Here is a 15,768-nt window from a genome sequence, read left to right on the forward strand (position 1 = left end):
CTTCCCCTGCTGTAACAGCCCCCTTCCCCTGCTGTAACAGCCCCCTTCCCCTGCTGTAACAGCCCCCTTCCCCTGCTGTAACAGCCCCCTTCCCCTGCTGTAACAGGCCCCTTCCCCTGCTGTAACAGCCCCCTTCCCCTGCTGTAGCAGCCCCCTTCCCCTGCTGTAGCAGCCCCCTTCCCCCTGCTGTAGCAGCCCCCTTCCCCTGCTGTAGCAGCCCCCTTCCCCTGCTGTAGCAGCCCCCTTCCCCTGCTGTAGCAGTCCCCTTCCCCTGCAGTAACAGCCCCCTTCCCCTGCTGTAACAGCCCCCTTCCCCTGCTGTAACAGCCCCCTTCCCCTGCTGTAGCAGCCCCCTTCCCCTGCTGTAACAGCCCCCTTCCCCTGCTGTAGCAGCCCCCTTCCCCTGCTGTAGCAGCCCCCTTCCCCCTGCTGTAACAGCCCCCCTTCCCCTGCTGTAGCAGCCCCCCTTCCCCTGCTGTAGCAGCCCCCTTCCCCTGCCGTAGCAGCCCCCTTCCCCTGCCGTAGCAGCCCCCTTCCCCTGCCGTAACAGCCCCCTTCCCCTGCTGTAGCAGCCCCCTTCCCCTGCTGTAACAGCCCCCTTCCCCTGCTGTAGCAGCCCCCTTCCCCTGCCGTAGCAGCCCCCTTCCCCTGCTGTAACAGCCCCCTTCCCCTGCTGTAACAGCCCCCTTCCCCTGCTGTAACAGCCCCCTTCCCCTGCTGTAACAGCCCCCTTCCCCTGCTGTAGCAGCCCCCTTCCCCTGCTGTAACAGCCCCCTTCCCCTGCTGTAACAGCCCCCTTCCCCTGCTGTAACAGCCCCCTTCCCCTGCTGTAGCAGCCCCCTTCCCCTGCTGTAACAGCCCCCTTCCCCTGCTGTAACAGCCCCCTTCCCCTGCTGTAACAGCCCCCTTCCCCTGCTGTAGCAGCCCCCTTCCCCTGCTGTAACAGCCCCCTTCCCCTGCTGTAACAGCCCCCTTCCCCTGCTGTAACAGCCCCCTTCCCCTGCTGTAACAGCCCCCTTCCCCTGCTGTAACAGCCCCCTTCCCCTGCTGTAACAGCCCCCTTCCCCTGCTGTAACAGCCCCCTTCCCCTGCTGTAACAGCCCCCTTCCCCTGCTGTAACAGCCCCCTTCCCCTGCTGTAGCAGCCCCCTTCCCCTGCTGTAGCAGCCCCCTTCCCCCTGCTGTAACAGCCCCCCTTCCCCTGCTGTAGCAGCCCCCTTCCCCTGCTGTAACAGCCCCCTTCCCCTGCTGTAACAGCCCCCTTCCCCTGCTGTAACAGCCCCCTTCCCCTGCTGTAACAGCCCCCTTCCCCTGCCGTAGCAGCCCCCTTCCCCTGCAGTAACACGCCCTTCCCCTGCTGTAACAGCCCCCTTCCCCCTGCTGTAACAGCCCCCTTCCCCTGCTGTAACAGCCCCCTTCCCCCTGCAGTAACAGCCCTTCCCCTGCTGTAGCAGCCCCCTTCCCCTGCTGTAACAGCCCCCTTCCCCTGCTGTAACAGCCCCCTTCCCCTGCTGTAACAGCCCCCTTCCCCTGCTGTAACAGCCCCCTTCCCCTGCTGTAGCAGCCCCCTTCCCCTGCTGTAACAGCCCCCTTCCCCTGCCGTAACAGCCCCCTTCCCCTGCCGTAACAGCCCCCCTTCCCCTGCCGTAACAGCCCCCTTCCCCCTGCCGTAACAGCCCCCTTCCCCCTGCCGTAACAGCCCCCTTCCCCTGCTGTAGCAGCCCCCTCCCCCTGCTGTAACAGCCCCCCTTCCCCCTGCCGTAGCAGCCCCCTTCCCCTGCCGTAGCAGCCCCCTTCCCCCTGCCGTAACAGCCCCCTTCCCCCTGCCGTAGCAGCCCCCTCCCCCTGCTGTAACAGCCCCCTCCCCCTGCTGTAACAGCCCCCTGGAAAAGACGGGTCTAAACGCACACAAGTGGCTTTGTGTTCTGATTTGTGATCAGATCTGTCTGACCCCTTCAGGGATGCACTGTGTGTGGATGGTCCAGACTGAGGAGAAAATCAGGCTACTGAAAGGGCATTAGAGGGCTGCTCCTCAGCACTCCTCCCACAAGTCTGTGTTCTGGACCGAGTGATACCGTTTTCATTATACCGTTGGAGGAGATGCGTTCTTAGCATGTGAGGAACGTGTTCGCTGGACGTTTTTATAAATGCCAGCTCATATTTAGAAGAACATTTTGTCTGTTTTTGACTAGAGTTATGAGTTATGCTAACCCTTTTGCAATCCCGTTAGCGTTGCTTGCTAGCTAACTACAGAGGTTAGCTGGCTAATTAGCTCCCAGTAGTTAGCTACAGAGGTTAGCCGGACACACTGTGGACATGGGGGACACAGCTGAACTGTCACGTCTAGACAGGGCCCAGTTGAACTGTCACGTCTAGACAGGGCCCAGCTGAATTGTCACGTCTAGACAGGGCCCAGCTGAACTGTCACGTCTAGACAGGGCCCAGTTGAACTGTCACGTCTAGACAGGGCCCAGCTGAACTGTCACGTCTAGACAGGGCCCAGCTGAACTGTCACGTCTAGACAGGGCCCAGTTGAACTGTCACGTCTAGACAGGGCCCAGTTGGACTGTCACGTCTAGACAGGGCCCAGTTGGACTGTCACGTCTAGACAGGGCCCAGTTGAACTGTCACGTCTAGACAGGGCCCAGTTGGACTGTCACGTCTAGACAGGGCCCAGTTGGACTGTCACGTCTAGACAGGGCCCAGTTGGACTGTCACGTCTAGACAGGGCCCAGTTGGACTGTCACGTCTAGACAGGGCCCAGTTGGACTGTCACGTCTAGACAGGGCCCAGTTGGACTGTCACGTCTAGACAGGGCCCAGCTGGACTGTCACGTCTAGACAGGGCCCAGCTGGACTGTCACGTCTAGACAGGGCCCAGCTGGACTGTCACGTCTAGACAGGGCCCAGCTGAACTGTCACGTCTAGACAGGGACCAGTTGAACTGTCACGTCTAGACAGGGACCAGTTGAACTGTCACGTCTAGACAGGGACCAGTTGAACTGTCACGTCTAGACAGGGACCAGTTGAACTGTCACGTCTAGACAGGGACCAGTTGAACTGTCACGTCTAGACAGGGCCCAGTTGGACTGTCACGTCTAGACAGGGCCCAGTTGGACTGTCACGTCTAGACAGGGCCCAGTTGGACTGTCACGTCTAGACAGGGCCCAGCTGGACTGTCACGTCTAGACAGGGCCCAGCTGGACTGTCACGTCTAGACAGGGCCCAGCTGGACTGTCACGTCTAGACAGGGCCCAGCTGGACTGTCACGTCTAGACAGGGCCCAGCTGGACTGTCACGTCTAGACAGGGCCCAGCTGGACTGTCACGTCTAGACAGGGCCCAGCTGAACTGTCACGTCTAGACAGGGCCCAGCTGAACTGTCACGTCTAGACAGGGACCAGTTGAACTGTCACGTCTAGACAGGGCCCAGTTGAACTGTCACGTCTAGACAGGGCCCAGTTGGACTGTCACGTCTAGACAGGGCCCAGTTGGACTGTCACGTCTAGACAGGGCCCAGTTGGACTGTCACGTCTAGACAGGGCCCAGTTGAACTGTCACGTCTAGACAGGGCCCAGTTGGACTGTCACGTCTAGACAGGGCCCAGTTGGACTGTCACGTCTAGACAGGGCCCAGTTGGACTGTCACGTCTAGACAGGGCCCAGTTGGACTGTCACGTCTAGACAGGGCCCAGTTGGACTGTCACGTCTAGACAGGGCCCAGTTGGACTGTCACGTCTAGACAGGGCCCAGTTGGACTGTCACGTCTAGACAGGGCCCAGTTGGACTGTCACGTCTAGACAGGGCCCAGTTGGACTGTCACGTCTAGACAGGGTCCATAACTCTCTAGGCTCTAGGATGTGGGACAGAGCAATAAAGGGGACAAGGCTGCGGGACAGAGCGATAATGGGGAACAGGCTGCGGGACAGAGCGATAATGGGGAACAGGCTGCGGGACAGAGCGATAATGGGGAATAGGCTGCGGGACAGAGTGATAATGGGGAATAGGCTGCGGGACAGAGCGATAATGGGGAATAGGCTGTGGGACAGAGCGATAATGGGGAATAGGCTGCGGGACAGATCGATAATGGGGAATATGCTGCGGGACAGAGTGATAATGGGGGATGCGGGACAGAGCGATAATGGGGAATAGGCTGTGGGACAGAGTGATAATGGGGAATATGCTGCGGGACAGAGTGATAATGGGGGATGCGGGACAGAGCGATAATGGGGAATAGGCTGCGGGACAGAGCGATAATGGGGAATAGGCTGCGGGACAGAGCGATAATGGGGAATAGGCTGCGGGACAGAGCGATAATGGGGAATAGGCTGCGGGACAGAGCGATAATGGGGAATAGGCTGTGGGACAGAGCGATAATGGGGAATAGGCTGTGGGACAGAGTGATAATGGGGAATAGGCTGTGGGACAGAGTGATAATGGGGAATAGGCTGCGGGACAGAGCGATAATGGGGAATAGGCTGTGGGACAGAGCGATAATGGGGAATAGGCTGCGGGACAGATCGATAATGGGGAATATGCTGCGGGACAGAGTGATAATGGGGGATGCGGGACAGAGCGATAATGGGGAATAGGCTGTGGGACAGAGTGATAATGGGGAATATGCTGCGGGACAGAGTGATAATGGGGGATGCGGGACAGAGCGATAATGGGGAATAGGCTGCGGGACAGAGCGATAATGGTCCCGTGTGGCTCAGTTGGTAGAGCATGGCGCTTGCAACGCCAGGGTTGTGGGTTCAATTCCCACGGGGGGACCAGGACGAATATGTATGAACTTTCCAATTTGTAAGTCGCTCTGGATAAGAGCGTCTGCTAAATGACTTAAATGTAAATGTAATAATGGGGAACAGGCTGTGGGACAGAGTGATAATGGGGAACAGGCTGCGGGACTGAGTGATAATGGGGAATAGGCTGCGGGACAGAGCGAAAATGGGGAATAGGCTGTGGGACAGAGCGATAATGGGGAATAGGCTGTGGGACAGAGTGATAATGGGGAACAGGCTGTGGGACAGAGTGATAATGGGGAATAGGCTGTGGGACAGAGCGATAATGGGGAATAGGCTGTGGGACAGAGTGATAATGGGGAACAGGCTGTGGGACAGAGTGATAATGGGGAATATGCTGTGGGACAGAGCGATAATGGGGAATATGCTGTGGGACAGAGCGATAATGGGGAATAGGCTGTGGAACAGAGTGATAATGGGGAACAGGCTGTGGGACAGAGTGATAATGGGGAACAGGCTGTGGGACAGAGTGATAATGGGGAATAGGCTGTGGGACAGAGTGATAATGGGGAATAGGCTGTGGGACAGAGCGATAATGGGGAATAGGCTGTGGAACAGAGTGATAATGGGGAACAGGCTGTGGGACAGAGTGATAATGGGGAACAGGCTGTGGGACAGAGTGATAATGGGGAATAGGCTGCGGGACAGAGTGATAATGGGGAATAGGCTGTGGGACAGAGTGATAATGGGGAATAGGCTGCGGGACAGAGCGATAATGGGGAATAGGCTGCGGGACAGAGTGATAATGGGGAATATGCTGCGGGACAGAGTGATAATGGGGAATAGGCTGTGGGACAGAGTGATAATGGATGCAAGGTGTTTATCTGTAGACTGGTCCTCTGACAGCATGCTGTCTCCTTCCTGAACAGTGTCTTCACCGTGCTCTGTGAGGAACGGAGGGTGTTCCCATCTGTGTCTCCTGTCTCCTGTTACGCCTTACTACCAGTGTGCCTGTCCCACCGGAGTCCAGCTGCTAGAGGACAGCAAGACCTGCAGAGACGGTGAGACCCCGCCCCTTCTGAGAACTGTACCCCCCCCCCCCCCTTCTGAGACTTGCGCCACAGCCCCCCCTGACCACTTTCCCCTCTCCTTCTCTGACCTCCTTCCTCTCTCCTTCCCTGACCTTCCTCCCTCTCTCCTTCCCTGACCTCCTCCCTCTCTCTCCTTCTCTGACCTCCTTCCTCTCTCCTTCCCTGACCTTCCTCCCTCTCTCCTTCCCTGACCTCCTCCCTCTCTCTCCTTCCCTGACCTTCCTCCCTCTCTCTCCTTCCCTGACCTCCTCCCTCTCTCTCCTTCCCTGACCTTCCTCCCTCTCTCTCCTTCCCTGACCTCCTCCCTCTCTCTCCTTCCCTGACCTCCTCCCTCTCTCTCCTTCCCTGACCTCCTCCCTCTCTCTCCTTCCCTGACCTCCTCCCTCTCTCCTTCCCTGACCTCCTCCCTCTCTCTGAGGTGTTGAGCAGCTGAAGGTGCCGGCTGACCTGTGGTCTCCATGGCAACACCTCTACTCCACTCACTGTGATTCACAGCCCTGGTCATCTGTCTCTCCTCTGCTTTCATTGACAATTTTTGGTTCAGTTCCCCCCCTCTCCGAAGTACTGAGTAACTACGTAGTTCACATGGGGACTGGATGCTATTGTTGCTAGGGCCTGGATGCTATTGTTGCTAGGGCCTGGATGCTATTGTTGCTAGGGCCTGGATGCTATTGTTGCTAGGGCCTGGATGCTATTGTTGCTAGGGCCTGGATGCTATTGTTGCTAGGGCCTGGGTGCTATTGTTGCTAGGGACTGGGTGCTATTGTTGCTAGGGCCTGGATGCTATTGTTGCTAGGGCCTGGATGCTATTGTTGCTAGGGCCTGGATGCTATTGTTGCTAGGGCCTGGATGCTATTGTTGCTAGGGCCTGGATGCTATTGTTGCTAGGGCCTGGATGCTATTGTTGCTAGGGCCTGGATGCTATTGTTGCTAGGGCCTGGATGCTATTGTTGCTAGGGACTGGGTGCTATTGTTGCTAGGGACTGGGTGCTATTGTTGCTAGGGACTGGATGCTATTGTTGCTAGGGCCTGGATGCTATTGTTGCTAGGGCCTGGATGCTATTGTTGCTAGGGCCTGGATGCTATTGTTGCTAGGGCCTGGATGCTATTGTTGCTAGGACCTGGGTGCTATTGTTGCTAGGGCCTGGGTGCTATTGTTGCTAGGGACTGGGTGCTATTGTTGCTAGGGACTGGGTGCTATTGTTGCTAGGGACTGGGTGCTATTGTTGCTAGGGACTGGGTGCTATTGTTGCTAGGGACTGGAGAGTATTCATTCAATCGTATCCCCACTCACCCCTCCTGTGGTGTTATCGTGTCCCCACTCACCTCTCCTGTGGTGTTATCGTGTCCCCACTCACCACCTCCTGTGGTGTTATCGTGTCCCCACTCACCTCTCCTGTGGTGTTATCGTGTCCCCACTCACCTCTCCTGTGGTGTTATCGTGTCCCCACTCACCTCTCCTGTGGTGTTATCGTGTCCCCACTCACCCGTCATGTGGTGTTATCGTGTCCCCACTCACCCCTCCTGTGGTGTTATCGTGTCCCCACTCAACCCTCCTGTGGTGTTATCGTGTCCCCACTCACCCCTCCTGTGGTGTTATCGTGTCCCCACTCACCTCTCCTGTGGTGTTATCGTGTCCCCACTCACCTCTCCTGTGGTGTTATCGTGTCCCCACTCACCCGTCATGTGGTGTTATCGTGTCCCCACTCACCCCTCCTGTGGTGTTATCGTGTCCCCACTCAACCCTCCTGTGGTGTTATCGTGTCCCAACTCACCTCTCCTGTGGTGTTATCGTGTCCCCACTCACCTCTCCTGTGGTGTTATCGTGTCCCCACTCACCCCTCCTGTGGTGTTATCGTGTCCCCACTCACCCCTCCTGTGGTGTTATCGTGTCCCCACTCACCCGTCCTGTGGTGTTATCGTGTCCCCACTCACCCCTCCTGTGGTGTTATCGTGTCCCCACTCACCCCTCCTGTGGTGTTATCGTGTCCCAACTCACCTCTCCTGTGGTGTTATCGTATCCCCACTCACCCCTCCTGTGGTGTTATCGTGTCCCCACTCAACCCTCCTGTGGTGTTATCGTGTCCCCACTCACCCCTCCTGTGGTGTTATCGTGTCCCCACTCACCTCTCCTGTGGTGTTATCGTGTCCCCACTCACCTCTCCTGTGGTGTTATCGTGTCCCCACTCACCCGTCATGTGGTGTTATCGTGTCCCCACTCACCCCTCCTGTGGTGTTATCGTGTCCCCACTCACCCCTCCTGTGGTGTTATCGTGTCCCCACTCACCTCTCCTGTGGTGTTATCGTGTCCCCACTCACCTCTCCTGTGGTGTTATCGTGTCCCCACTCACCCCTCCTGTGGTGTTATCGTGTCCCCACTCACCCCTCCTGTGGTGTTATCGTGTCCCCACTCACCCGTCCTGTGGTGTTATCGTGTCCCCACTCACCCCTCCTGTGGTGTTATCGTGTCCCCACTCACCCCTCCTGTGGTGTTATCGTGTCCCAACTCACCTCCTCCTGTGGTGTTATCGTGTCCCCACTCACCTCTCCTGTGGTGTTATCGTGTCCCCACTCACCCCTCCTGTGGTGTTATCGTGGCCCACTCACCTCTCCTGTGGTGTTATCGTGACCCACTCACCTCCTCCTGTATTCCCTGACCCTATTCTCTCTCTCCACTCACCTCCTGTATTCCCTGACCCTCAACTCTCTCTCCACCCCCCTCCTGTATTCCCTGACCCCTCCTGTATTCCCTGACCCTCTTCTCTCTCTCTCCACCCCCCTCCTGTATTCCCTGACCCTCTTCTCTCTCTCCACCCCCCTCCTGTATTCCCTGACCCTCTTCTCTCTCTCCTCCCCCCTCCTGTATTCCCTGACCCTCTTCTCTATCTCCACCTCCTCCTGTATTCCCTGACCCTCTCCTCTCTCTCTCCCCCCTCCAGGTCCCACTCACCTCCTCCTCTCTCTCTCCCCCCTCCAGGTCCCACTCAGCTCTCCTCTCTCTCGCCCCCCTCCAGGTCCCACTCAGCTCTCCTCTCTCTCTCTCCCCCCTCCAGGTCCCACTCACCTCCTCCTCTCTCTCTCCCCCCTCCAGGTCTCACTCACCTCTCCTCTCTCTCTCTCTCCCCCTCCAGGTCCCACTCACCTCTCCTCTCTCTCGCCCCCCTCCAGGTCCCACTCACCTCCTCCTCTCTCTCTCCCCCCTCCCGGTCCCACTCACCTCTCCTCTCTCTCTCGCCCCCCTCCAGGTCCCACTCACCTCTCCTCTCTCTCTCTCTCCCCCCTCCAGGTCCCACTCACCTCTCCTCTCTCTCTCGTCCCCCTCCAGGTCCCACTCACCTCTCCTCTCTCTCTCTCTCCCCCTCCAGGTCCCACTCACCTCTCCTCTCTCTCGCCCCCCTCCAGGTCCCACTCACCTCCTCCTCTCTCTCTCCCCCTCCCGGTCCCACTCACCTCTCCTCTCTCTCTCTCCCCCCTCCCGGTCCCACTCACCTCCTCCTCTCTCTCTCCCCCCTCCAGGTCCCACTCAGCTCTCCTCTCTCTCGCCCCCCTCCAGGTCCCACTCACCTCCTCCTCTCTCTCGCCCCCCTCCAGGTCTCACTCACCTCTCCTCTCTCTCTCTCCCACCTCCAGGTCCCACTCACCTCTCCTCTCTCTCTCTCGCCCCCCTCCAGGTCCCACTCACCTCTCCTCTCTCTCTCTCGCCCCCCTCCAGGTCCCACTCACCTCCTCTCTCTCTCCCCCCTCCCGGTCCCACTCACCTCTCCTCTCTCTCTCTCCCCCTCCCGGTCCCACTCACCTCTCCTCTCTCTCTCCCCCCTCCCGGTCCCACTCACCTCCTCCTCTCTCTCTCCCCCCTCCAGGTCCCACTCACCTCCTCCTCTCTCTCTCCCCCCTCCAGGTCCCACTCACCTCCTCCTCTCTCTCTCCCCCCTCCAGGTCCCACTCACCTCTCCTCTCTCTCTCTCCCCCCTCCAGGTCCCACTCACCTCTCCTCTCTCTCTCTCCCCCCTCCAGGTCCCACTCACCTCTCCTCTCTCTCTCCCCCCTCCAGGTCCCACTCACCGCTCCTCCTCTCTCTCTCCCCCCTCCAGGTCCCACTCACCTCTCCTCTCTCTCTCCCCCCTCCAGGTCCCACTCAGCTCCTCCTCTCTCTCTCTCCCCCCTCCAGGTCCCACTCAGCTCTCCTCTCTCTCGCCCCCCTCCAGGTCCCACTCACCTCCTCTCTCTCTCCCCCCTCCCGGTCCCACTCACCTCTCCTCTCTCTCTCTCCCCCCTCCAGGTCCCACTCACCTCCTCCTCTCTCTCTCCCCCCTCCAGGTCCCACTCACCTCCTCCTCTCTCTCTCCCCCCTCCAGGTCCCACTCACCTCCTCCTCTCTCTCTCCCCCCTCCAGGTCCCACTCACCTCTCCTCTCTCTCTCTCCCCCCTCCAGGTCCCACTCACCTCTCCTCTCTCTCTCTCCCCCCTCCAGGTCCCACTCACCTCTCCTCTCTCTCTCCCCCCTCCAGGTCCCACTCACCGCTCCTCCTCTCTCTCTCCCCCCTCCAGGTCCCACTCACCTCTCCTCTCTCTCTCCCCCCTCCAGGTCCCACTCAGCTCCTCCTCTCTCTCTCTCCCCCCTCCAGGTCCCACTCAGCTCTCCTCTCTCTCGCCCCCCTCCAGGTCCCACTCACCTCCTCCTCTCTCTCTCCCCCCTCCAGGTCCCACTCACCTCTCCTCTCTCTCTCTCCCACCTCCAGGTCCCACTCACCTCTCCTCTCTCTCTCTCGCCCCCCTCCAGGTCCCACTCACCTCTCCTCTCTCTCTCTCGCCCCCCTCCAGGTCCCACTCACCTCTCCTCTCTCTCGCCCCCCTCCAGGTCCCACTCACCTCCTCTCTCTCTCCCCCCTCCCGGTCCCACTCACCTCTCCTCTCTCTCTCTCCCCCCTCCAGGTCCCACTCACCTCCTCCTCTCTCTCTCCCCCCCTCCCGGTCCCACTCACCTCCTCCTCTCTCTCTCCCCCCTCCAGGTCCCACTCACCTCCTCCTCTCTCTCTCCCCCCTCCAGGTCCCACTCACCTCCTCCTCTCTCTCTCCCCCCTCCAGGTCCCACTCACCTCTCCTCTCTCTCTCTCCCCCCTCCAGGTCCCACTCACCTCTCCTCTCTCTCTCTCCCCCCTCCAGGTCCCACTCACCTCTCCTCTCTCTCTCCCCCCTCCAGGTCCCACTCACCGCTCCTCCTCTCTCTCTCCCCCCTCCAGGTCCCACTCACCGCTCCTCCTCTCTCTCTCCCCCCTCCAGGTCCCACTCAGCTCCTCCTCTCTCTCTCTCCCCCCTCCAGGTCCCACTCACCTCTCCTCTCTCTCTCTCCCCCCTCCAGGTCCCACTCACCTCCTCCTCTCTCTCTCTCCCCCCTCCAGGTCCCACTCACCTCTCCTCTCTCTCTCCCCCCTCCAGGTCCCACTCAGCTCCTCCTCTCTCTCTCTCCCCCCTCCAGGTCCCACTCACCTCCTCCTCTCTCTCTCTCCCCCCTCCCGGTCCCACTCACCTCCTCCTCTCTCTCTCCCCCCTCCCGGTCCCACTCACCTCCTCCTCTCTCTCTCCCCCCTCCAGGTCCCACTCACCTCTCCTCTCTCTCTCCCCCCCCTCCAGGTCCCACTCACCTCTCCTCTCTCTCTCTCCCCCCTCCAGGTCCCACTCACCTCTCCTCTCTCTCTCTCCCCCCTCCAGGTCCCACTCACCTCTCCTCTCTCTCTCTCTCCCCCCTCCAGGTCCCACTCACCTCTCCTCTCTCTCTCTCTCCCCCCTCCAGGTCCCACTCACCTCTCCTCTCTCTCTCTCTCCCCCCTCCAGGTCCCACTCACCTCTCCTCTCTCTCTCTCTCCCCCCTCCAGGTCCCACTCACCTCTCCTCTCTCTCTCTCTCCCCCCTCCAGGTCCCACTCACCTCTCCTCTCTCTCTCTCCCCCCTCCAGGTCCCACTCAGCTCCTCCTCCTGGCCCGGCGGACTGACCTGCGCCGCATCTCCCTGGATACGCCCGACTTCACCGACATCATCCTCCAGACGGACGACATCCGCCACGCCATCGCCATCGACTACGACCCGGTGGACGGACACATCTATTGGACGGACGACGAGGTCAGGGCCATCAGGAGGTCCTACCTGGACGGTTCTGACGCTCAGTTCATCGTCACCTCACAGGTCAGTCATCCTGACCTCAGGTCACTAACAGCTGGTCAGTCATCCTGACCTCAGGTCACTAACAGCTGGTCAGTCATCCTGACCTCAGGTCACTAACAGCTGGTCAGTCATCCTGACCTCAGGTCACTAACAGCAGGTCAGTCATCCTGACCTCAGGTCACTAACAGCAGGTCAGTCATCCTGACCTCAGGTCACTAACAGCTGGTCAGTCATCCTGACCTCAGGTCACTAACAGCTGGCCAGTCATCCTGACCTCAGGTCACTAACAGCAGGTCAGTCATCCTGACCTCAGGTCACTAACAGCTGGTCAGTCATCCTGACCTCAGGTCACTAACAGCTGGTCAGTCATCCTGACCTCAGGTCACTAACAGCAGGTCAGTCATCCTGACCTCAGGTCACTGACAGCTGGTCAGTCATCCTAACCTCAGGTCACTAACAGCTGGTCAGTCATCCTGACCTCAGGTCACTAACAGCTGGTCAGTCATCCTAACCTCAGGTCACTGACAGCTGGTCAGTCATCCTAACCTCAGGTCACTAACAGCTGGTCAGTCATCCTGACCTCAGGTCACTAACAGCTGGTCAGTCATCCTGACCTCAGGTCACTAACAGCTGGTCAGTCATCCTGACCTCAGGTCACTAACAGCTGGTCAGTCATCCTGACCTCAGGTCACTAACAGCTGGTCAGTCATCCTGACCTCAGGTCACTGACAGCTGGTCAGTCATCCTGACCTCAGGTCACTAACAGCTGGGCCAGATATCTGGTAGCAGCAGCAGGATGTGGCAGCTAGTGACCACTCTGCAGAACTGTCTCAGAGGTCACTAACAGCTGGGCCAGATATTTAGCAGCAGCAGGATGTGGCAGCTAGTGACCACTCTGTAGAACTGCCTCCAGAACAACATTCACCAGGAACTACGCTAACCCGAGCTTCTCTCCTAGGTGAACCACCCCGACGGCATCGCGGTGGACTGGATCGCCCGGAACCTGTACTGGACGGACACGGGAACGGACCGCATCGAGGTGACACGCCTCAATGGAACCATGCGGAAGATCCTGATATCAGAGGACCTGGACGAACCACGAGCCATCGTACTGGATCCTGTCGCTGGGTAACTGCTGTCTCTATACTAACCCTGAACCAGGGCTCGTACTACCTTCTCTCTGCTAACCCTGAACCAGGGCTCGTACTACCTTCTCTATACTAACCCTGAACCAGGGCTCGTACTACCTTCTCTATACTAACCCTGAACCAGGGCTCGTACTACCTTCTCTCTGCTAACCCTGAACCAAGGCTCGTACTACCTTCTCTATACTAACCCTGAACCAGGGCTCGTACTACCTTTTCTATACTAACCCTGAACCAGGGCTCGTTCTACCTTCTCTCTGCTAACCCTGAACCAGGGCTCGTACTACCTTCTCTCTGCTAACCCTGAACCGAGGCTCGTACTACCTTCTCTATACTAACCCTGAACCAGGGCTCGTACTACCTTCTCTATACTAACCCTGAACCAGGGCTCGTACTACCTTCTCTATACTAACCCTGAACCAGGGCTCGTACTACCTTCTCTATACTAACCCTGAACCAGGGCTCGTACTACCTTCTCTATACTAACCCTGAACCAGGGCTCGTACTAACTTCTCCATACTAACCCTGAACCAGGGCTCGTACTAACTTCTCCATACTAACCCTAAACCAGGGCTCCTACTACCTTCTCTATACTAACCCTGAACCAGGGCTCGTACTACCTTCTCTCTGCTAACCCTGAACCAGGGCTCGTACTACCTTCTCTATACTAACCCTGAACCAGGGCTCGTACTACCTTCTCTATACTAACCCTGAACCAGGGCTCGTACTACCTTCTCTATACTAACCCTGAACCAGGGCTCGTACTACCTTCTCTATACTAACCCTGAACCAGGGCTCGTACTACCTTCTCTATACTAACCCTGAACCAGGGCTCGTACTACCTTCTCTATACTAACCCTGAACCAGGGCTCGTACTACCTTCTCTATACTAACCCTCAACCAGGGCTCGTACTACCTTCTCTATACTAACCCTCAACCAGGGCTCGTACTACCTTCTCTATACTAACCCTCAACCAGGGCTCGTACTACCTTCTCTATACTAACCCTCAACCAGGGCTCGTACTACCTTCTCTATACTAATCCTCAACCAGGGCTCGTACTACCTTCTCTATACTAACCCTGAACCAGGGCTCGTACTACCTTCTCTATACTAACCCTGAACCAAGGCTCGTACTACCTTCTCTATACTAACCCAGGGCTCGTACTACCTTCTCTATACTAACCCAGGGCTCGTACTACCTTCTCTATACTAACCCAGGGCTCGTACTACCTTCTCTATACTAACCCTGAACCAGGGCTCGTACTACCTTCTCTCTGCTAACCCTGAACCAGGGCTCGTACTACCTTCTCTATACTAACCCTGAACCAGGGCTCGTACTACCTTCTCTATACTAACCCTGAACCAGGGCTCGTACTACCTTCTCTATACTAACCCTAAATCAGGGCTCGTACTACCTTCTCTATACTAACCCTGAACCAGGGCTCGTACTACCTTCTCTCTGCTAACCCTGAACCAGGGCTCGTACTACCTTCTCTATGCTAACCCTGAACCAGGGCTCGTACTACCTTCTCTATACTAACCCTGAACCAGGGCTCGTACTACCTTCTCTATACTAACCCTGAACCAGGGCTCGTACTACCTTCTCTATACTAACCCTGAACCAGGGCTCGTACTACCTTCTCTATACTAACCCTGAACCAAGGCTCGTACTACCTTCTCTATACTAACCCTGAACCAAGGCTCGTACTACCTTCTCTATACTAACCCTGAACCAGGGCTCGTACTACCTTCTCTATACTAACCCTGAACCAGGGCTCGTACTACCTTCTCTATACTAACCCTAAACCAAGGCTCGTACTACCTTCTCTATACTAACCCTGAACCAGGGCTCGTACTACCTTCTCTATACTAACCCTGGACCAGGGCTCGTACTACCTTCTCTATACTAACCCTGAACCAGGGCTCGTACTACCTTCTCTATACTAACCCTGAACCAGGGCTCGTACTACCTTCTCTATACTAACCCTGAACCAGGGCTCGTACTACCTTCTCTATACTAACCCTGAACCAGGGCTCGTACTACCTTCTCTATACTAACCCTGAACCAGGGCTCGTACTACCTTCTCTATACTAACCCTGAACCAGGGCTCGTACTACCTTCTCTATACTAACCCTCAACCAGGGCTCGTACTACCTTCTCTATACTAACCCTGAACCAGGGCTCGTACTACCTTCTCTATACTAACCCTGAACCAAGGCTCGTACTACCTTCTCTATACTAACCCAGGGCTCGTACTACCTTCTCTATACTAACCCTGAACCAAGGCTCGTACTACCTTCTCTATACTAACCCTGAACCAGGGCTCGTACTACCTTCTCTCTGCTAACCCTGAACCAGGGCTCGTACTACCTTCTCTATACTAACCCTGAACCAGGGCTCGTACTACCTTCTCTATACTAACCCTGAACCAGGGCTCGTACTACCTTCTCTATACTAACCCTGAACCAGGGCTCGTACTACCTTCTCTATACTAACCCTGAACCAGGGCTCGTACTACCTTCTCTATACTAACCCTGAACCAGGGCTCGTACTACCTTCTCTATACTAACCCTGAACCAGGGCTCGTACTACCTTCTCTATACTAACCCTGAACCAGGGCTCGTACTACCTTC

The 15,768-nt window shown here is 57.4% G+C and overlaps 1 protein-coding gene across 1 annotated transcript in view; it reads left to right on the top strand.

Moving 5' to 3' along the window:
- The window catches only part of LOC139533458 (low-density lipoprotein receptor-related protein 6-like), a gene marked incomplete at its 3' end in the record, with an annotated part of 80,564 nt that overhangs the window by 28,707 nt on the left and 36,089 nt on the right, over positions 1-15,768 (top strand). Inside the window, 3 exon segments of the mRNA XM_071331488.1 lie at positions 5,668-5,799; positions 11,783-12,009; positions 12,947-13,116. Coding sequence (XP_071187589.1) covers positions 5,668-5,799; positions 11,783-12,009; positions 12,947-13,116 — 529 coding nt within the window.

The sequence above is a fragment of the Salvelinus alpinus genome, chromosome 11 (genome assembly GCF_045679555.1).
Source record: "Salvelinus alpinus chromosome 11, SLU_Salpinus.1, whole genome shotgun sequence".
Taxonomy (NCBI): domain Eukaryota; kingdom Metazoa; phylum Chordata; class Actinopteri; order Salmoniformes; family Salmonidae; genus Salvelinus; species Salvelinus alpinus.